The sequence below is a fragment of the Malaclemys terrapin genome, chromosome 5 (genome assembly GCF_027887155.1).
Source record: "Malaclemys terrapin pileata isolate rMalTer1 chromosome 5, rMalTer1.hap1, whole genome shotgun sequence".
NCBI lineage: Eukaryota > Metazoa > Chordata > Testudines > Emydidae > Malaclemys > Malaclemys terrapin.
The window spans coordinates 1,247,159-1,268,688 of NC_071509.1; the positions used below are offsets into that span (position 1 = coordinate 1,247,159).

Below are 21,530 nucleotides of genomic sequence, written 5' to 3' on the forward strand. Positions count from 1 at the left end.
CTGTCCCCGTCTTTTTAGTCCCTTGTCATATAGAAGCTGTTCCATACCCACAATCACTTTGTTGCCCTCTGTACTTTCTCCCATTCTAATATTTTGTTTTCAGATGGCGTGGCCAAAACAGCACACAGTGTTCGAGGTGTGGGCGAGCCCAGTGCCCGGGGGGAACCCTACAATCACACACGGGATGGGCAATTGAGGACAATACTGTGACTGCAGGCAAAAAGCTAATGTGAGTTTGCGGTTCCCCAGCACCCTGGCAGGATCCCCAGAGGGTTGGATGTGCTCAGAGGGCTGCTCCGACTGCCTGCCCCCTCTCCGGGACTGCCTGGATTAGGAGCTGATTAGAGCTGCTATTAAGATCATTTCTCTCTGGCTTTAGCAGCAGGCAGCTGCCTGGGGCCGTTGCCTGGACAAGGAGACATGGACAAGGAGAGCAGCCTAGAGAGAAGCCGCAGGAAGGCCTACCTTGAGGTGAGGACTGGGGGGAGCACTGCATCTGTGCTGTGTCTTTTTGGGGTGCAATGGGAGCAGGGGACTGAGGCCAGTCACTGGGGATTGGAGGGAAGGCTGAGCTAACGCCACAGCAGCCCTGTTACATGGGGCCCCAGCTGGCACAGGGAGTTCTCCCTCTTGGGGGCTGGGTGTTTCTCAGTCCAGGCAAGGGGGTGAATGTCTCCAACACACCATAGCCCTATGGGTGGGAATGTTGGTGAGCCCCAGGCACTGAGTTGACCATGGAGCCAAGAGGGAGAGTGGATCCCCAGCATCCTGCCCCCCTTACCCATCATATGCACAGGCACCCCCTGAAATTCTCCCCCCAACCCAGCCAGAGGATACACAGGTTACTGTACCCCATCGCCAGCCCCAGCGGGCAATGGCTCTGCGGGCAGAATGCCAGCCACCCGGAGAAGCAGTGTCCTCAAGAGAGAGGTGGGCTGGGAGCTAGGCCCTGGCGTTGGGATCCCAACACACACGAATGGACCTGGCCCGCGGCAGGCCAGCCCCCCTGCCTCAGTTTCCCTCTGTAAAGTGGGGACAGTGCTGTTGCCCTGGAGGTGGGAGGTTAGTTAGTTACCCAAGATTAGTTGGTCTGTAAAGAGCTTTGAGAACTGCCCCACGGGGCACCTGGCCGGGGTTAGGGTCTAATGGAGACAGACACCAATGCCGAGCTCCGCAGAGCAGAGCCGCACAGTGCACGGGGCTCAGGTGCACCGAGTCACTACCAAAGCTGCGAGGAGTCCTGGCCCCCAGCCCATGTGCACTATGCCCCTTTGGGGAACATCTCCTCACAAGCGCCGGGAAAGCCAGGAGCAGCACCACGTTCACCTACGTCCTGCCACAAACCCACCGTTCCTGCACCTCCACACTGCCAGGGCAGGGCGAGGTCCTCCCCTCCCCCATCGCTGTACGCTTCCATTCCCCCTCTCTGCACCCCCCTCCCCCCCTTCCCTGCACCCTTCTCCCCTCCCCCATCGCTGTACCCCACCCTTCCATGCACCCTTCTCCCCTATCGCTGTACCCCACCCCACCCTTCCCTGCACCCTTCTCCCCTCCCCCATCGCGGCACCCTTCCATCCCCTATCGCGGCACCCCACCTCTTCTCCTGTTCCCTAATCCTCCTACCCCCTTTCACTCTCCGCCCCTTCTCCCCTCCTCCATTGCTGCAACCCTCCCCCCCCTTCCCTGCACCTCTCTACCCCCTTCTCCCTGCTGCTCTCCTCCATCCTACGGAGCAGCCCCCTGCGCTCCAGCCAGGCCTGTGGGTTACACAAACCCCTTGCCACGAGTCATGAAGCACTGGGGTGGCTTCCCTAGGCGACAGGGTGGGTGCGCAGCCCTGTCCCTGGGCCGGATGCGCTCTGGGCTCAGGTGGGGAGACGTGCAGGCAGAGTGCAGCTGGGTGGCTTGTGGGAATGTGACAGAACTGAAATCGGCAGCCAGGCCTGTTGTGCTGGCTGGAGGGGTGCAGCAGAGGAGGAGAAGGGGCGGAGGGGTGCAGGGAAGGGAAGAAGGGAGCGGAGGGGCAAAGGGGTGGGGGGCACCGAACAGGGGAGCCAAAGAACTGGGTTCCGCAGCTGGGCTGGGGCAGGTGGGCAGCGAGGGCCAGGAGTCAGTCGCTCAGCCCTGGGGCCAACCACTGGGCTTTCTCCATTATCCATCTCTCCTCCCCCACACCTAGAGCTCCCCCTCCCCCTGTTAAACCCAGGTCCCAGCTGACTCGCAGGGAGCAGCTGATAGATTGCAGCGCAGCAGGGACCAGTGTCATCTCTGCAGCCTCTCTAGCAAAGCGCAGGTCCCTGACCACTTCAGCTTCCTCGCCCCCCTCCTGGCCTGCCTGCCCCTTGCTGACGTGACGGGGAGGGGCACGGAGAGTTTGGTTAGAAATTAGCAGAGTCCTGGCGCTTGCTGCTCCTGGGGAGTTGGGGGAGGGCAGTGCTGATGAAGTCAAGCCCGTCCAGTGGCTTTTCCTGGTGCAGGAGATGAGCGATCCCAGCACATGCACGCCTGCCCTCCCCCCACCCCCAACGAGCACCCCCACCCCATCCTGCATGCACATGCACCCACCCATGTGTGCACACAGCCCACCGCACAGGGGCATGCACTGCCCCCGCCCATCCTCCAATGTGCACATGAACCCCCCCGGACAAGGCTCAAGTGACCCCGCACTGCTTTGGAGAACTTCGCCAAAGAGCATAAAGCAAATCTTTGCAAGAACACGTCAGAAGCCCCAGCAGACCCAAGGCACGGACCATCCCCGCTCGGGCTCTCCCTCCCTTCATCGCTAGCTCCCTGTGGTCACCCAGGCAGCTGCCCTCCACACGCCAGCACTTACTGAGCTCAGCACTAACTCAAGGGGAGCCTGGAGCTGGCTTGGGAGCAGGGGAGATTCTGGAATTCGTTCTTCCCGGACAATGCCTGGCTGGGGTTACCCGGCGCCCCTGCTCTCTCAGAGAGTGGATCCTGGGTGTATTCAGGGAGGCCTGGCTGGCTGGGCTAAGTAGGCCAAGCAACTGACCTGGTGGCACATGCTAAACAAGGAGATTGGCAGGGATTAGACCTCAGGATACTCTTGGCTTTCAGTCCACTCCCTTCATGCATAAAGCAGCCCCTGAGGGAAGGGGCTGGCAGTGCCTGGGAGACCTTTGGGCTGGGGTCAGCCCTCAGCCATGCTAGAAAGGGGAGCAGAAGTATAGAAAGAGAGAAACTCCTGTGCCGGATAAATCTGGGGGCCCTGCTAGCCTGCTGCTCCCCCGTGCTGCGCTGGAGCAGACCAGTGGGCACACCTACGTGGCAGGCCTGCCTCCTGCTTGCACCTCATCAGACTAGTTGGCAAAGTGCAAAGGTCCCATAACACAGGCTGTGCAGGGAGTGAGGGGAGAGCCCAGCTGAGGGCCAGCCCACCCACTCCTCCCTGCTATGTCCTTACCCAGTCCTTGGATGAGTTGTTTCTGGAAGGGCTTGGGGCATGCTAGGCAGAGAAGGCCCGGCCGGTCTCTGCCCCAAAGAGCACGCTATGGGGCAGGTAGCAGCAGGGCTCCGGCAGTCACTGGCTACACCAGCTTATCCAGGGGGCCCAGGCACAGATTCCGCCCAGCACCTTCTGCAGGGGCATCATAATTTATGGGGAACATGGGGGTCTCTACCAGGGTGTTGCAGAGGGTTCTGCATGGGGAATCAGGGGGGTTTGGCCAGAGGCATCACAGAGGGGCTCTACAGGGGGTGTTGCAGGGAGCTCTGTAGGGGGCATTGTGAGGGGCCGTGGGGGGGCTCTGTAGGAGGTTCAGCAGGGGGCTCTGGAGGGAGTGTCGCAGGAGGCTCATGGGGGCTGTAGTGGGCGGTTCAGTTGGGGTGTTGCAAGGGGCACGGGGGGGATTTACGGGGGGCATTGTAGGCGCTCTGTAGGGAGTGTCGTAAGGACATCACGGGGGTTCGGTCAGGGGTGAGATGGGAGGCTCTGCAAGGGTGTCACAAGGGTTCAGTGGGGGTGTCATGGAGGATTCAGTCAGGGGTGACGTGGAGAGTTCATGGGGGGCTCTGCAGGGGCATCATAGAGGTTCAGTGGGGTGATATAGAGGGTTTATGGGGGGCTCTGTGGGGGTGTCACAGGGGTTCAGTCAGGGTGACATAGGGGGTTCATGGGGGCTCTGCAGGGTTCACTCAGGGGTGACCTAGGGGTAATCATGGGGGACTCATGGCAGGGGCAGTGTCTGGCTGGCTGCAGAGGGCGCAGCAGGGAGTTCCATAGGTGGGAGTGGTGGGGCCTGTCCCTGAGCCATGCCCCACAGCCCAGCCCCCTCCACTGAGGGGCAACCCGGGCGGGGGAGGGGCAGATACAACCCCTAGGCCCCGCCCATCACCGTCCTTACGTGGCGAGACAGCGCCTTCCCTTATCACGTGACGGAGCGGGCGGGGGCTGAAGCCGGCGGACCCTCGTCACGTGCCGATTCCTAGCCCGCTGATTGGGCGTTGGCGCCCAGCTCCCCGTTCCGAGCTGGGGGCGGCTCGGCGAGCGGTGGCGGCCGGTGAGTGTCGGGGCCGGGGTGGGGCTGGCGCGGCCGCGGCTCTGCGGCCACCAGGGACCCGGCGCCGGGCCCCAGGAGCCTCCGGGCGGCCGCGGAGCTGCCGGTTACCATGGCTACCGCGGGCCGCTGAAGTGCCCGGATGGAACCGGAGGTTTCCCGTAGGGGCGGGGCCAATTCCGGGCGAGCCACGCCCCCTGCCTGAGCCACGCCCCCAGGCCTCTTGCCCCCCCCCTCCTCCCTTCCATCCCCCTCGGGCCCGCAGCCGCCGGACATGGAGGGGGGTGAGGAGGGGGAGTCGGGCCGGTGCTGAGGGGCGGGGGGGAGATGTGCCCCCAGCACCCCCGAAGTCTGGGATCTGCAGGGCCCCCCATAGCCCTGCTCACCCCTTAGACTCACCCCCTGCCTCGGACCTGCTGCTCCCCGGCCGGGCTGAGGCCGTGTGGGGCGCTGCCCCCCCCCCGCTGCCCTGGCATCAGCCCATGCCCGGGGGGGGTGACGGCGCTGCCCGTGGGACCCAGCTGAGGGCACTCGATCTGGGTGAACTGCAAACAGACCGGGGCAGACAAACCCCAAACGCTGGTGGATCTCCCAATACTTAGATTTACCAAACAGCTCCTGTATTACCTCGCTGGTTACTCAGAGTCCAGCCAACACAGTTCCCTTAAAGTGCCCAGCGTCCGGCCTCCGTCCAGACACACCTGTCAGATATGACAAGTTTCTGAAAATCTTCTCTCATCATAGAAAAGAAAAGGTTCTTCCAATCCCAAAGGATCAGCCACACACCCAGGTCCAATTATAACTTAGATCTTACCCAAAATACACGCTATAGCCAATTCTTATTAACTAAACTAAAATTTATTAAAAAAGAAAAGAGCGAGAGAGTTGGTTAAAAGATCAATATACAGACAGACTTGAATTCAATTCTTGAGGTTCAGATGCGTAGCAGAGATGAGCTTGTAGTTGCCAAAAGTCCTTTTAGAAATAGTCCATAGGTTATAGTCCAATGTCCATATTCAGGGTGGCTCTAGTCAATGACTGGGGATCTCAATCCTTATGGCTTAAGGTTTCCCCCTCTTGAAACCCAAAGCAGATCTGAGATGAAGTAGGATTGTGTCCCTTTCGGCCTGAGAAAACAATAGGCTTAACTCTCCTTCTCCCAAACATCCTGGCAATTAGCACAGGGTAATTTATCCATTAAACAGTTCAGATACAGGTTACCACAACCTTCAAAGAGACATAGAGACAATAATACTATTTCACTCAAGTATCATCATAAATATTAATATTCCTTTTTTGCTCTTTGAAATAAAGTTATAGCAATAGACAAGACTTGTTTGCTTACATCACAAGCCCTGAGCAAACCTCTACTCTTGAGATCTCTAACAATGCAGACTTGCATTTCAAAGCTCTGTTCATTTACAGATCTTCCTAGCCAGTCCTTAAGGCTCACCCATGGGTCAGGTCAGTCTGAGTTAATTAACTCTTTCTGGCCCTGTCACCTTCCAATGAAATATTATATCACACTCATAACGTCACAGGCCCGTTCTGGGTCTGTCTCCACTGCGCGTGAGCTCAGGTTAGATCCTGGCCTTGAGCGTCTGTAAGCCCCGGTGTGGAGCTCTTACACCCTGGCCCCGCCTGAGGCTCCAGCATCTACACTGCATTATGCGGGCCTGAGTCCAACCACCCACATCCCAGAGTTCATGCACCCTCCCAAAACGTGGCCACTCTAGCCCTCTGTTCCTAGTGCAATGTGGGGAGACTTGACTGGCCACTCAAGCTGCCTGTCCAGAAGACAAAGAAAGTCAGGGCTTAGGATCGTGTCTACTTTTGTCAGACTGCCAGACCACGAGTCCAGTGGGGCTGCCACATCTACATTGGGCTTGAACCCTGGCTCCAAGCTTGACTGAGGTGCAGGTCCTCCACCCCCCGTGGGGTCCTGGGACCCTGGGTCCGAACCCTGGGTTAGCATGATTTGTGTGTAGGCAGAAGGGGCTCACACTGCAGTGTAGACACACCCTCGGTTCCTGGGTGCCCGTCGCCTGCACTTGGGGGTTGGGGCACTGCCCTAAGGTGGCAGCCGAGGTCCATGTGACTAGGGCTGTCAGGAGATGGTGCTGTTGTCCTCAGGAGGGGTCAGGGTCAGAGGCAACTAAACTGGTGGCTGCCTCTGCGGGCGATGCTGAGGTTGACCCACCACCCTTGTCTCTTGCAGATGATCGAAGTAGACGGCATTGGCCTGAATGCTGTCTTCATCCTCATCATGTCGCGCATGTCGCAGGCCTCGGGCTCCATCCTGCCGCCACTGAGCTCACTGGTGGGGCCCAAGAAGGTGTCTCCCACCGATGGGCAGAGGGAGCGAGAGGAGTCAGCCGACTCAGGTGAGGACAGAAACTCGGTGGGGCTGGGCAGCATCGTGCTGTGACCGGTTCGGGCAGGAGGAGAGCTGGACACCAGAGCCTCCCATTGAAGGCAGAGACCATGGGCCCCAATTGAGGGCTGTGACGGCAACTCCCTGGCTTCCTGTGGTGGCACGGGCCGCTCGCTGCAGTGCCAGGGCACACTTGGCTGCTGCCAGCTCAGGTAGACACCTGGGGCTGGGGTGCTGCTCTTTTTAGTCTCTTGATCCTTTAATTGCATTTGTGCCTCCTTCCTGCAGCTCCTTTTGTTCACTCTGGGCCATTTAATCCCTGGGAATTACCAGCAGGGGAAGGGCAGCTGAGGTCCCAGCAGCTGCAGAGGTGGTGCAGCAGAGACAGTGATGCGGGAGGGTAAGAAGCAGGGCAGGCTGAGGAAGTGCAGGGGGCTGGCGGCAGGGAAGATTGAGAAGGAGCTGACGATGGCAGGGGGTGACCTGCAGGCTTGTGTCACAGCCCTGACAGCAACGGGCAGCAGGGGAGACAGAGCTATGCTGGAGCTGCCCCCTTGTCCCTCTGCAGCACTGGCACTGTAACCCTGGTCTGTTCAATAGTGCTGGTGTCTCCAGCAGCCAGGCGAGTGATGGGGCTGGCTCCTTTCCCCAGGGCAGGGCTGGCGGGGGTCCCCAAAGAAGCGTGTGGGAGTGGTGGGTTGAGGATGGGGTAATTATGGGTGGTCCAGGGGCTATAAAGCAGGTCCCCTGTGGTTCCCCAGGCCACTGGAGCTGGGGGTGTCCTGGGGAGTGTTGGCGGCACAGCTGCAGGGGCATGACGGGCCGTGGGGGGGCATATTTCTGCTCCCCTCCGTCTTGTGCCCTCTCCGTTCAGCCCCAGTCTGGCTCTGCTTTCGCTGCTGGGGGAGGTTACAGGGGGTTCCTGGGGCTCCGTGTCTTGCAGGCTGCAGCTCCCTGAGCGGCTTTGCCAAGTCCCTGCAGAAGGCAGAGGCCCTGCTGTGGAACTGCGTGAACCCCAGTGTGCGGCGCCTCCTGCAGCAGCAGGCCAGCGCCAGTGCCTACGACAGCGATGAGGAGGACTCGCCCGGCGCCCTCGCCCGCCTGGCCCAGGTGGAGCGCAGCTTCCGGGGGCTCAGCCGCTGTCTCTGCGTGCAGGAGAACCCCCGCACGGAGACCTTCCGAGGCCATGTCAAGCCGGCGGCCAGTGACACGGCCCAGGGCGCCTTCTCCTACCACCCCGTCTACCCCCGCGTGGCCAAGCACTGTGCCACCTTGCACGCCCTGCTGCAGCACCGCCACCGCCTCCGCCTCTCCCACGAGTACAGCCGCCGCCTCAAAGGGGCCTCGGACTTCGTCCGCCACCTCCTGGCTCTCTTGGCGCGGAAGGACCCGGGAGGGGACCCTGGGGGGGGCAGGCAGCTCAGGGGACTCTGTGAGGAGCTGCGGACTCACACCAGCCACTGGAGCGGGCTGCAGCGCAAGATGCGCAGCGACCCCTGGCTGCGGGTGCTGCTGCTGCAGCATCACGAGTCGGTGATGCACATGAAGCAGGCGCTGGGCCTGCTGGCCCTGCACGCCATCCGCCTGGTGGAGCGCTACGTGGAGGTGCTGCTGCACTGCCTGGCACGGGCCAGCCCCGCCGCCGTCTCCCCTGCCCAGCTCTCCGACCTGTTCCAGGGCCTGGAGATCTACAACCACGTGCTGAGCGACCAGGCCCTGGAGCGGGCCTCCAGCAAGCCGGGGGCTGATCCCGCCACTCCACTCCGGCGCAAAGGGGAGGTGTGCGGGGGTGCTCAGGCCTATCCCATTGGGCGGGTGCTGGGCGTGCTGGCAGCCGAGAGAGGCAGGCTGGCCGCCCACAGACTCCACCAGCTCCTCCTGCAGCGGGCACAGAGGGACTGCCTGGAACAGGTGCACTGGGAGAATGCTGTGGTGCCTTGGTCCATGGACCGCAGCAGCATTAGTGAGACAGATGTGGGGTCCCCTGGGCCCCCCACAGTGGAGGGGCTGCCGAGCCTCCCCAAGGAGCTGCAGGTGCTGTGCAGGGAGGACAAGGAGCTCCTGGACCTTGTTCTGGGAGTCCTGGTGGCCTCCACCGACACGCTCTGGCACCATGTGCTCAAGAGGCCCAAGCAGGAGAAGCCCCCGGCAGAGGAGGGCCAGGAGCCCCCGCTGGTGCCGGCAGCCAGCCCGGGCCTGGACGAGAGGCTGAGCTCGGCCTCCCTACCCAGCTGGAAGTCCGTGCGCTGGCTGGACGCGTCCTACTCGGAGGCTGCCGAGGTTCTGTATGCGCAGTACCGCCCGCTCTTCTGGGAGGCCGCAGCCACCTCACTGGCTCATCGCCTGGAGCTGTGGCAGGACCAGGCACAGCCCTGCGGAGGCCTGCCCCCGTGCACAGAAAGGGCAGCAGCCGCGCTGGCGCAGGAGCTGAGCCAGGCGCTGGGTCAGGGTGAGTGCAGGGGGGCAGGGACTGGGACATGGGGCCTGTCCCCTCTAGGGGGCGCTGGCTCCGATCCGGTCTCAGGGTGGGGGCCTGGTTGGGAATGGGGCACAGGGTCTTTCCCCTCCAGGGGGTGCTGGCTCTGATCCGGCCCTGGGGCAGGGACTGGCTGGATCGGGGGCAGGTAATAGGACATGGGGTCTTTCCTCTCCAGGGGGTGCTGGCTCTGATCTGGACCCAGGGTGGGGACTGGCTGGCTCAGGGGGCAGGGTTTGGGACACGGTGCGTCTCCCCTCTGAGGGTGCTGGCTCCCATCCAGGTTAAGGTTTTGGTGCCCAGATATCCTTCCCATCAGCGCTGCGGCGTGGCCCCTGGTGCAGGAGTTGGGGTCTCAGGCCAGGGGTCTGCCCCGGCCTGGCAGCATCTAGCTCCCTGGTCGGCACCAGCAGCAGGGAGCCAAAGGCTGCCTGGCCTGATCCCCTCCTCCTCCCCCGGGGCTGTGCCCAGGGGCAGGGCCTGTCCTGGTGCTCACCCCTGTGTTCGCTTGCAGCCCGCGTGCCCCTGGAGTGCGAGGCGGCGCTCCGGCGCCTGTGCCTGTGTCTGATCTCTCAGGCTGTCTTCCAGAGCTGGGACCGAGGTAAGGCCCAGGGGCTGCTGGCCTGGAGGCCCTGAGGCCGGCAGGAGTACTTTGGGGAGGCCTGGCTGCTGGCACTGGGACTGGAGGGGCTCTGGGAACAGGGGGCCCTGTGTGGAGTATTTTGGGGGCACGCTGGGAGTGGGGAGGCTCTCGGTGACCTCGTGGGGACAGGGGCAGAGTGTTTCAGGGCCCCGGTGTGCTCCCCGTTGGCCAGGTGGCGGCAGCATCTCCCTTCCCTCTCCGCAGGGTTCTGCCAGGCCCTGGGCTCCAGCCTCAGCGATAAGTGCGTGCCTGGGCCCAGGACAGCGGGCACAGCGCACAGCAGGACTGCCCAGCTGCTCCGGGAGCTCCACCCTCCCCTGGTCTTCGCCCTGAAATGCCTGGAGCCTCCACTCTCTGCAAGGACTGGTGAGTGAGGCCCTGCCCGGACGCCAGGGGTCTCTCGGCTGCAGGGCTGGAGACTCAGGGCAGCGGAGGAGGGTTCTGTATCAGCCAGAGGGGGGCGGTTCCTCTTGGGGACATGTGCCCCAGTGCTCTGCAGAGAAATCAGCTTCTAGGGCCCTGGCACTGCCTGTCCGCCCCACCCCCAGGCCACCCCGGGTGCTGCCCGGCCCCACTCCCATGCCCCTAAGGCCACCTCTGGCACTTCCTGGCCCTCGAATCCCCACACCATCCCCCTCACACTCCCAGGCCACCCCTGGCACTGCCTGCCCCCTGGCACTGCCCGGCCCCACCACCCCAGCGCCAGCCCTCCCTCCCCCACTTCCGGGGCCACCCCTGGCACTGCCTCCCGCCCCGAGTCCTCTCCCCTGCACCAGCTCACTCTGTTCCCTCCCTGCAGTGAGCGGCTACCTCGTCTCCCCAAGTCTCCGGCTGGAGCTGCTGACTCGCTGCCTGGCCACAGGGCAGGCCTCCTGCTCCTGGCTCATGGCCAAGGCCTATCAGCACCTTGCGGCCTGGTCCCTCTGCCCGTTCCTGCTCGTCACCCAGGGAGATCTTCAGGCAAGTACGGCTCCTGGGATTCTTCCTTGGGCTGGGAGATGCTGGCTGGGCCTGGGGCCTCTCCCTCCCACAGCCACAGGGACCCGACCCCCAGCACCAGCTGCTCCCAAGCCGGAGTCCCTCCCTGTAGTGTGCCCGGGCGCAGCGGGGGTGGGGCTGGGATCCCAGGCCTGGAGAGGGCTGCAGCTGGCCCCCAGCCAGGCTCTCTTTGGCCATGGCTGGGCTCAGGGCCTCATGTCTTCCTCTCCTCTGCAGCTGTTAAAGGCAGAGACCACCAGGTTGGCAGAGCTCGTGAGTGGGGCCTTCCCTGAGGGAGAGAAGAGCCCCAGGTGGGTGCGGCCGGCCCTTGGCTCCCACCAGGAGCAGCAGCTGTGCCTACAGATCTACTCCACTGCCACCAGCATCCAGGTAAGGGACCTGCCCTGCCTCACGGTGGCTGCACAGGGTTTGGGTCTCGGGGCTTCAGGGGAGGGTCCCTGCCTTGGGCCAGCTCCTTCCTCCCTGAGCCGCAGCCCTTCTGGGAGCAGGGGCCAGGCCTGGCTGCACTCCTCTGGCAAGCCCCGGGGAGCTGGGGCCAGGGAGCTTGGGCCGGGGAGCTGGGCATGGGCTGGAAACCCCTGCATGGAGGGTTGGAACAGCTTCCTGTCCCCCGCCCTGTTCTGCTGCAGGGCAGGGCTGCCGGGGTGGGGCCAGCAGGGACCTGCCGAGGGGGACTGGCTCTGATCCAGGTGGGCAGGTCATAGGGGGAACAGCTGAGGGCAGCTCTAGTCAGATGGGTGGTGTGGAGTGTGCAGTGCTGGCTCTGAGCTGGGTAGGCTGGGGGTGGGCGGCCCCACGGTGGTGGCGCTGGACGGAGGCTGGCTCTGCTCCATCTCCTGGCACACGTGCCCAGGACACTGACACGTCCTGGCATGGTGCACTCTCGTCCTTGCTGGACTAAGCTGACAGGTGCCCGAGGGTGGGGGTGCCAAGCCGGGCTCTCCCGGGGGTGCTGGCCCAGCTCCCCCTCTGTTCCCCAGAGCTTCTCGCAGGACGTGCTGCGGATGTTCTCCAGCGACTGCAAACGGATGTCGGCAGAGATCTTCAGCCAGACCATGCCGCTGGGCAAGCACTGGAGAGCAGGCCTCCGTGCAGGTACGTCCCCCCGTGTCCTCTGTGCCCAGCCCCTGCCCGCTGACAGACCTGGTGGGCAAAGCAGCTCAGAGCTGGCATGTCAGGCTGAGAGCAGCTTCCTTCTTGCCCAGGCCTGTCCCGGACCCTGCCCTGCCAAGGCAGTCCGGAGCACCAGCTCTGGGCCCAGGCCCTGCTAGCAGGCCACTGACCCGGCTGTCCCCTGTGGCACTCCCAGGGCCCTGGCATGCTGGGCTGGCTGCAGCTTGAGTCTCTGGGGCAGCACGATGCCCACAGGGCCCAGGCCAGCTCTGGTCCCAGTGAGAACGGGAGGTGCCTGCTGCTGGGGGCGCAGTGTGAGCACTGCCCTCCCCCATCCTGCCCCTCCCTCCAGTGGTCGAGCACCTCGGCAGCCAGCGCCCCCTGGGGGCCGAGCATGGCATAGCAGGCTCTTTGGGGCCATGGTGGGTTACTGTAAAGTCTTGCCCTTCAGGGGCGGAGTGTCCCACAAACAGGTCCATCGGCCTCACACCAAGTCCTTCCTCCCTGCTCCCCGGGGTTTGCCCACCTCCTTGCCCAGGCCCCGCTCTCCTCTGGGCTCCAGCCGGGGACCCGGCCGTGAACAAGCAGGGTCTGCGTAGTCAGACCACTCCCTGCTCCGCCTGTCAGCAGGCCCTTCCCACAGCTCCAGATCCGCTCCAGGCTCCCCCAGGTGGGAATTTATCTCCCTGCTGCCCTCGCTGCCCAGCTCCGTCCCTCGTGTGGCCCTTCCAGCGCTTGCCGGGGAGATCTGGGCCCTGCCCCCTGCTGCCAGCTCTCCCTGGGCATCTCCTGCTTCCTGTCTGCAGCCCGCCTTCCTACAGCCGCCCAGCTGCCCATCTGCATTGGGCCTACCACACTAGGAGTTGTACCCGCGTGCCCTAAAGCGCTCCCCGTAACCCTTGCAGTGCCAGTGTGAGGCATACACTCCTCACAGCCCCCTCCAGCCATGCCGGGGTAACGCTGCCCCCTCCCCTGCCTCTTTCAGACCTGCCCAGCACCCCGAGTGAGTACGCCTTGGCCGCCGCCCAGAGTGTCCTGGGCCAGGTCCTGCAGGGCATCCAGCTGCTCCCGCACGAGTCCCAGGTGCCCGCGCTCACCCACGTCATGACAGCCTTTGTGGAAGCCTGGATGGACCACATCCTCACCCAGAAAATCAAGTTCAGGTACTGGAGCTCACGGGGTGGGGGGCTGCGGGTCAGGATTGAGGGGCACTGGCGGAGCTGGGGGGAGCCCAGGGCTGGGGTACCAGGGGGCTGTGGGTCAGGATTGAGGGGCACTGGTGGAGCTGGGGGGAGCCCAGGGCTGGGGTACCAGGGGGCTGTGGGGCAGGATTGAGGGGCACTACCAGAGTTGGGACGAGCCCAGGGCCAGGGTATTAGGGGGCTGTGGGGCAGGATTGAGGGGCACTGGCAGAGCTGGGGGGAGCTCAGGGCTGGGGTACCAGGGGGCTGTGGGGCAGGATTGAGGGGCACTACCAGAGTTGGGACGAGCCCAGGGCCGGGGTACCAGGGGGCTGCGGGGCAGAATTGAGGGGCACTGGCGGAGCTGGGGGGACCCCAGGGATGGGGTACCAGGGGGCTGTGGGTCAGGATTGGGGGGCATTGGCAGAGCTGGGGGGAGCCCAGGGCTGGGATACCAGGGGGCTGTGGGTCAGGATTGGGGGGCACTGGCAGAGCTGGGGGGAGCCCAGGGATGGGGTACCAGGGGGCTGCGGGTCAGAATTGAGGGGCACTGACAGAGCTGGGGGGAGCCCAGGGCTGGGATACCAGGGGGCTGTGGGTCAGGATTGAGGGGCACTGGCAGAGCTGGGGGGAGCCCAGGGATGGGGTACCAGGGGGCTGTGGGTCAGGATTGGGGGGCGCCCAGGGCTGCGATCTCTTCCCCGCTCTAACCCTGGGGCTCCCCAGCCTGCAGGGTGCCTTACAGCTGAAGCAGGACTTCGACACAGTGCGGCAGCTGGTGCAGTCGGAGGATTCTGGCCTGTCGCCTGAGATCAAGCAGTCCGTGCTGTCGCTGCGCATCTTCCAGCAGATGGACAATGCCATCATCTGCCTCTTACAGCAGCCCAGCAGCAAGGCCTACCTGCCCTCCCATACCTGGGAGTCCTTCCGCAAGTGCTGTGAGTGCCGTGGGGCCGCACTGCCCCCAGCCAGGTGCATGATGGCGGGTCAGAGGTGGGAGCCCGGGCGAGCAGGGCTGGGCCCTGGGTGGGACGTGCCCAGAGATGGGCTCTGTTGGGTGCTGTTCCCGGCACACAATCAGCATGCACGTGCTGAGCACGCGGCGCCCCGCCCCCAGGCCCAGGGACAGGCTGGACTCACTCAGCTCTGCACCGTCTGTGGGGGAGCACTGGGGGGGACCAGCTCCACCCTGCACGGCACCCCGGGCCCAGTGGTGTCAGGGAGGTTAGCGGGTGCCCGTCGAAGCGGAGGTGCCGGCCCGTGGCTCTTTCTTGAGCAGCCTGCTGACAGCCTTCCGTCCTGGAGACACTCTGGACTCCTGGGTCCCACCCTCCCAGCGGGGCTGGGCCTGGCTGGGCACAGGGGAGCAATATCCCCTTGACCAAGGCCCTCCTGTATGTGGTGGGGCTGGGTTGACACCCTGGGCTTCTCAGCTATGGGGCAGTGGGCTGGGATCCCCCGTGCTGCTGGGTTTGGGCTCCTCTACAGATGGCAACAGCCTGTCCAAGGGGCCCCTACCCAGCTCCCCAGGAGATTAGCTCGCCCCAGACCCCTGCGCATCTGCTGGGTGATTCCAGGGTGAGCAGCTGTTTGTACGGAGCGGGCAGGAGTCTGCGTGGGGCACCGCCTCCCCTGGCTCTGATCAGCCCCAACGGGGCGGGGGGCCAGGGCAGGGGGGGACGGGCTGCATGGAGGGCCCAGGCAATGACAGCGAGTGAACGGAACACAGCGATGTCAGAGCCGGGGTAACCTCCCCCGCCGCCCCCTCTAACCACCCCTCACGACACCCCCCCCAACAGCTAACCTCCCCCTGCCCCCTACAGGCTAACTACCCCTCACCATGCCCCTACAGCTAATCTCCCCTCTGCCCGCCCCGGCTAACCACCCCTCACAACCTCCACCCCCCCCACAGCTAACCTCCCCCTGCCCCCCACAGGCTAACCACCCCTCATAACCCCCACAGCTAACCTCCCCCGCTGCCCCCTCTAACCACCCCTCACGACACCCCCCCCGACAGCTACCTCCCCCTGCCCCCCACAGGCTAACCACCCCTCATAACCCCCACAGCTAACCTCCCCCGCCGCCCCCTCTAACCACCCCTCACGACACCCCCCCCGACAGCTAACCTCCCCCTGCCCCCCACAGGCTAACTACCCCTCACCATGCCCCTACAGCTAATCTCCCCTCTGCCCGCCCCGGCTAACCACCCCTCACAACCTCCACCCCCCCCACAGCTAACCTCCTCCAACCCCCCACAGGCTAACCTCCCCCGCCGCCCCCTCTAACCACCCCTCACGACACCCCCCCCCACAGCTACCTCCCCCTGCCCCCCACAGGCTAACTACCCCTCACCACCCCCCACAGCTAACCTCCCCTCTGCCCGCCCCGGCTAACCACCCCTCACGACCTCCACCCCCCCCCCACAGCTAACCTCCCCCTGCCCCCCACAGGCTAACCACCCCTCACAACCCCCACAGCTAACCTCCCCCGCCGCCCCCTCTAACCACCCCTGACGAGACCCCCCCCCGACAGCTAACCTCCCCCTGCCCCCTACAGGCTAACTATCCCTCACCACCACCCCCACAGCTAACCTCCCCTCTGCCCGCCCCGGCTAACCACCCCTCACAACCTCCACCCCCCCCACAGCTAACCTCCTCCAACCTCCCACAGGCTAACCACCCCTCACAACCCCCACAGCTAACCTCCCCCGCCGCCCCCTCTAACCACCCCTCACGACACCCCCCGCCACAGCTAACCTCCTCCTGCCCCCCACAGGCTAACTACCCCTCACCACCCCCCACAGCTAACCTCCCCTCTGCCTACCCCGGCTAACCACCCCTCACAACCTCCACCCGCCCCACAGCTAACCTCCTCCAACCCCCCACAGGCTAACCACCCCTCATAACCCCCACAGCTAACCTCCCCCGCCGCCCCCTCTAACCACCCCTCACGACACCCCCCCCGACAGCTACCTCCCCCTGCCCCCCACAGGCTAACTACCCCTGACCATGCCCCCACAGCTAACCTCCCCTCTGCCCGCCCCAGCTAACCACCCCTCACAACCTCCGCCCCCCCCACAGCTAACCTCCTCCTGCCCCCCACAGGCTAACCACCCCTCACAACCCCCACAGCTAACCTCTCCCGCCCCCCCTCTAACCACCCCTCACGACACCCCCCGCCAAAGCTACCTCCCCCTGCCCCCCACAGGCTAACTACCCCTCACCACCCCCCACAGCTAACCTCCCCTCTGCCCGCCCCGGCTAACCACCCCTCACAACCTCCACCCCCCCCACAGCTAACCTCCTCCTGCCCCCCACAGGCTAACCACCCCTCACAACCTCCACCCCTCCCACAGCTAACCTCCTCCAACCTCCCACAGGCTAACCACCCCTCATAACCCCCACAGCTAACCTCCCCCTGCCGCCCCCTCTAACCACCCCTCACAACCTCCACCCCCCCTGATAGCTACCTCCCCCTGCCCCCCACAGGCTAACTACCCCTCACCATGCCCCTACAGCTAACCTCCCCTCTGCCCGCCCCGGCTAACCACCCCTCACAACCTCCACCCCCCCCCACAGCTAACCTCCTCCTGCCCCCCACAGGCTAACCACCCCTCACAACCCCCACAGATAACCTCTCCCGCCCCCCCTCTAACCACCCCTCACGACACCCCCCGCCACAGCTAACCTCCCCCTGCCCCCTACAGGCTAACTACCCCTCACCACCCCCCCACAGCTAACCTCCCCTCTGTCCGCCCCGGCTAACCACCCCTCACAACCTCCACCCCCCCCACAGCTAACCTCCTCCAACCCCCTACAGGCTAACCACCCCTCACAACCCCCACAGCTAACCTCCCCCGCCGCCCCCTCTAACCACCCCTCACGACACCCCCCGCCACAGCTAACCTCCCCCTGCCCCCCACAGGCTAACTACCCCTCACCATGCCCCTACAGCTAATCTCCCCTCTGCCCGCCCCGGCTAACCACCCCTCACAACCTCCACCCCCCCCACAGCTAACCTCCTCCTGCCCCCCACAGGCTAACCACCCCTCACAACCTCCACCCCTCCCACAGCTAACCTCCTCCAACCTCCCACAGGCTAACCACCCCTCATAACCCCCACAGCTAACCTCCCCCGCCGCCCCCTCTAACCACCCCTCACGACACCCCCCCCCCCCTGACAGCTACCTCCCCCTGCCCCCCACAGGCTAACTACCCCTCACCACCCCCCACAGCTAACCTCCCCTCTGCCCGCCCCGGCTAACCACCCCTCACAACCTCCACCCCCCCCCACAGCTAACCTCCTCCTGCCCCCCACAGGCTAACCACCCCTCACAACCTCCACCCCTCCCACAGCTAACCTCCTCCAACCTCCCACAGGCTAACCACCCCTCACAACCCCCACAGCTAACCTCCCCCTGCCGCCCCCTCTAACCACCCCTCACAACCTCCACCCCCCCTGATAGCTACCTCCCCCTGCCCCCCACAGGCTAACTACCCCTCACCATGCCCCTACAGCTAACTTCCCCTCTGCCCGCCCCGGCTAACCACCCCTCACAACCTCCACCCCCCCCCACAGCTAACCTCCTCCTGCCCCCCACAGGCTAACCACCCCTCACAACCCCCACAGATAACCTCTCCCGCCCCCCCTCTAACCACCCCTCACGACACCCCCCGCCACAGCTAACCTCCCCCTGCCCCCTACAGGCTAACTACCCCTCACCACCCCCCCACAGCTAACCTCCCCTCTGCCCGCCCCGGCTAACCACCCCTCACAACCTCCACCCCCCCCACAGCTAACCTCCTCCAACCCCCTACAGGCTAACCACCCCTCACAACCCCCACAGCTAACCTCCCCCGCCGCCCCCTCTAACCACCCCTCACGACACCCCCCGCCACAGCTAAACTCCCCCTGCCCCCCACAGGCTAACTACCCCTCACCATGCCCCTACAGCTAATCTCCCCTCTGCCCGCCCCGGCTAACCACCCCTCACAACCTCCACCCCCCCCACAGCTAACCTCTCCCTGCCCCCCACAGGCTAACCACCCCTCACAACCCCCACAGCTAACCTCCCCCTGCTGCCCCCTCTAACCACCCCTCACAACACCCCCCCCCGACAGCTACCTCCCCCTGCCCCCCACAGGCTAACTACCCCTCACCACCCCCCACAGCTAACCTCCCCTCTGCCCGCCCCGGCTAACCACCCCTCACAACCTCCACCCCCCCCCACAGCTAACCTCCTCCTGCCCCCCACAGGCTAACCACCCCTCACAACCCCCACAGATAACCTCTCCCGCCCCCCCTCTAACCACCCCTCACGACACCCCCCGCCACAGCTAACCTCCCCCTGCCCCCTACAGGCTAACTACCCCTCACCACCCCCCCACAGCTAACCTCCCCTCTGCCCGCCCCGGCTAACCACCCCTCACAACCTCCACCCCCCCCACAGCTAACCTCCCCCTGCCCCCCACAGGCTAACCACCCCTCACAACCCCCACAGCTAACCTCCCCCTGCTGCCCCCTCTAACCACCCCTCACGACACCCCCCCCCCCACAGCTAATCTCCCCTCTGCCCGCCCCGGCTAACCACCCCTCACAACCTCCACCCCCCCCACAGCTAACCTCCTCCAACCCCCTACAGGCTAACCACCCCTCACAACCCCCACAGCTAACCTCCCCCGCCGCCCCCTCTAACCACCCCTCACGACACCCCCCGCCACAGCTAACCTCCCCCTGCCCCCCACAGGCTAACTACCCCTCACCATGCCCCTACAGCTAATCTCCCCTCTGCCCGCCCCGGCTAACCACCCCTCACAACCCCCCTCCCACAGCCAACCTCTCCTAGCTCTCCCACCCCCCCAGCTAGCCTCCCCTCGTGCCCCCCCTGCCCCCGGCTGACATTTCCTCTCCTTGGCCCAGGCTCACACAACGGCGTCCGCACTCAGGACTTCCCCTCGGGCAGCCTGAACAGCCTGGAGAGCCTGGACGTGCAGGCCTTGCGCAACAGCACCGCCCTGGAGACCCAGAGCTCCGACCTCCTCAGCCAACTGCAGGGCAGCTGCACCCCGGAGTCCTACCTCCCGAGCACCCAGCAGGAGTGGCTCTCCCTGCGGCTGCACGGCCCGCGGCGCTGGAAAGTCCCCAGCCTGCCCTGCACCAAGAGCTCTGAGCCCTGAGGGGCTGGCTGCAGCCCAGCCACCTATCTGTGGTTAGAAATACAACAGCCAAGTAGCCCCAAAGCTCCCTGGCTCCGTGGTTCTGTTCTGCCCCCATGGGATCCGCTGCCCCACGGCCTGGCCAGCCAAGGTGTGCCTCGGCAGGGTGGTACATTCCCTGACCTGCCTCCTGGAGCAGACCACAGCCCGTCTCCCCTTGGGACTACAGATCCCAGCAGGCAATGGGCCTCTGCGAGGACAGCTGGGCAGGGAACTCCCTGAGCCAAGGCCCGGCAGCTGGCTGGTTCCCCACAGCATTAGCAGGAGAGGGCTGGGGCTGGTTCCTGTCTGAGCTCCCCTGGGCCAGGCTCTCTGCCTGCAGCCAGCTCTGCAGGGAGCCCCTGGCTCGGGTGGGGTGGTGGACAGCCTAAGTTTTCTGGGTGGGGTCGCTACCCCCCCAAACAGCTCGGCCCAGTGACTCTGGCCTGGCTGCATGGACCAGGCCCCCTGCAGACTGTTAGCCCTACACCCCTGGCCCGGCACTGGGGTCAGCGCCCCTACTGAGCCCCCACCCTGCTCCCTCTAGCACCATGCCGGGGCATTAGGATCAGAGCGCCCCCTACTGCCACCAGCCCTGGGATCTCTAAGGCACACAGGTGCGGTGGCTGCATAGAGCAGCGTTGGCAGGCCTCACTTCGTGGGCAATCCAGCTGCGGGCTCCAGCCCTGTGGACAGTGCCGGCTCCAGGGTTTTGGCCGCCCCAAGCAGCCAAAACCAAAAAAAAAAAAAAAAAGCCGCGGCCGCTCTGGAGAGGGGCGGCAGGTCCAGGTATTCGGCGGCAATTCAGCGGGAGGTCCTTCACTGCGAGCCGGAGTGAGGGACCGTCCGCCGAATTGCCGCCGAATACCTGGACCTGCCGCCCCTCTCCAGAGCGGCCGCCCCAAGCACCTGCTTGAGAAGCTGGTGCCTGGAGCCGGCCCTGCCTGTGGAGTACTGGAAAGGGAACGGCCCTGGGGCTCTGAGCTGTGTTCTGCTCGCTACGGGCATGCGCAGGGCGGACGTCCCAGCTCCTTACAACGAAATCCATGGCAGAGACCAGTGTGAGAGTGCCTGGGGGTGGTGATGACTTGTTTCCATTTGAAACTAACTAATGAGAGGCGCTGGGGTTTGGTGGATTGTACATGACACCCTGAGTGACACCTCCCCTCCACCGCCTGGCTGCCTGCCCACCTGCAGCTTCCTTCCTGAGCAGTGGGCTCTTACGGGGCACCGCTGCCCCACTGCTAATTTGGGCCTGGAGTTTGACTAAGGGGCTGGGTTTTCGCTGGCTCCTCGTGACAGAATAAATCTCCCCGTGGACCATGTCTCTTCACCCTCTCAGCTGCTCTGATGTGGCTGAGCCGTGGAACTCCCAGACTTGCAAAGAAAAACGTTCAAAAATCGGTGGCCCCTGTCACCAGCCTTCGTGCCCCCTCCCCCAAAACACCCCCCTCGGAAAGGCTCGGGAGTGGAAACGGGGTGTCAGTGACCCGTGGGCCCTGGGCTTGCGGGTAAAGGGACTTACGAGTATTAGTCAGTTGTTCTCCATGAGGGCTGCATGGCTGGGCTGTGGACCCTGGACTGATGAGAACGCAAGAATGGCCAGACTGGGTCAGACCAAAGGTCCATCTAGCCCAGTGTCCTGTCTTCTGACAGTGGCCAGTGCCAGGCGCCCCAGAGGGAATGAACAGAACGAGTAATCATCAAGTGACCCATCCCCTGTCCGCCCATTCCCAGCTTCTGGCAAACAGGGAGAGGGGAGACAGGGGTGTATCTCAGGGAAGGCCCTTGTTGCTGGGACCCTTGGGGCTTTGAACAAAACTTGTGTTTGACCTCTCTGCTTATTCCTGCCCTGTTTGCGAGGGAGAGAGCTGAGCCGTGAGGCTTAATCCAAGTCACCTGCCAGGTAAACAGGAGGGGCAACCCGGGGAGAGTTCAGAGAGGCAGCGGGATCCTGTCTGAGGTGTGGCTCTACGCCACGGAGCGGATACGGAGGATGAGGGAACTGCTGCTCTGCCCTGCCCTGGATG

The 21,530-nt window shown here is 64.3% G+C and overlaps 1 protein-coding gene across 1 annotated transcript; it reads left to right on the forward strand.

The window, feature by feature from the left end:
- The first annotated feature begins 420 nt into the window (after positions 1–420).
- Positions 421–20,187, forward strand: CCDC142 (coiled-coil domain containing 142). The gene is made up of 11 exons (XM_054029641.1): positions 421–471; positions 6,739–6,904; positions 7,838–9,343; positions 9,885–9,971; positions 10,218–10,379; positions 10,813–10,973; positions 11,229–11,381; positions 11,993–12,107; positions 13,111–13,288; positions 14,033–14,278; positions 19,226–20,187. Exons 1-11 carry the CDS (start codon positions 421–423, stop codon positions 19,473–19,475), a joined length of 3,075 nt encoding a protein of 1,024 aa, XP_053885616.1. The 3' UTR covers positions 19,476–20,187.
- Positions 20,188–21,530: the final 1,343 nt, after the last annotated feature.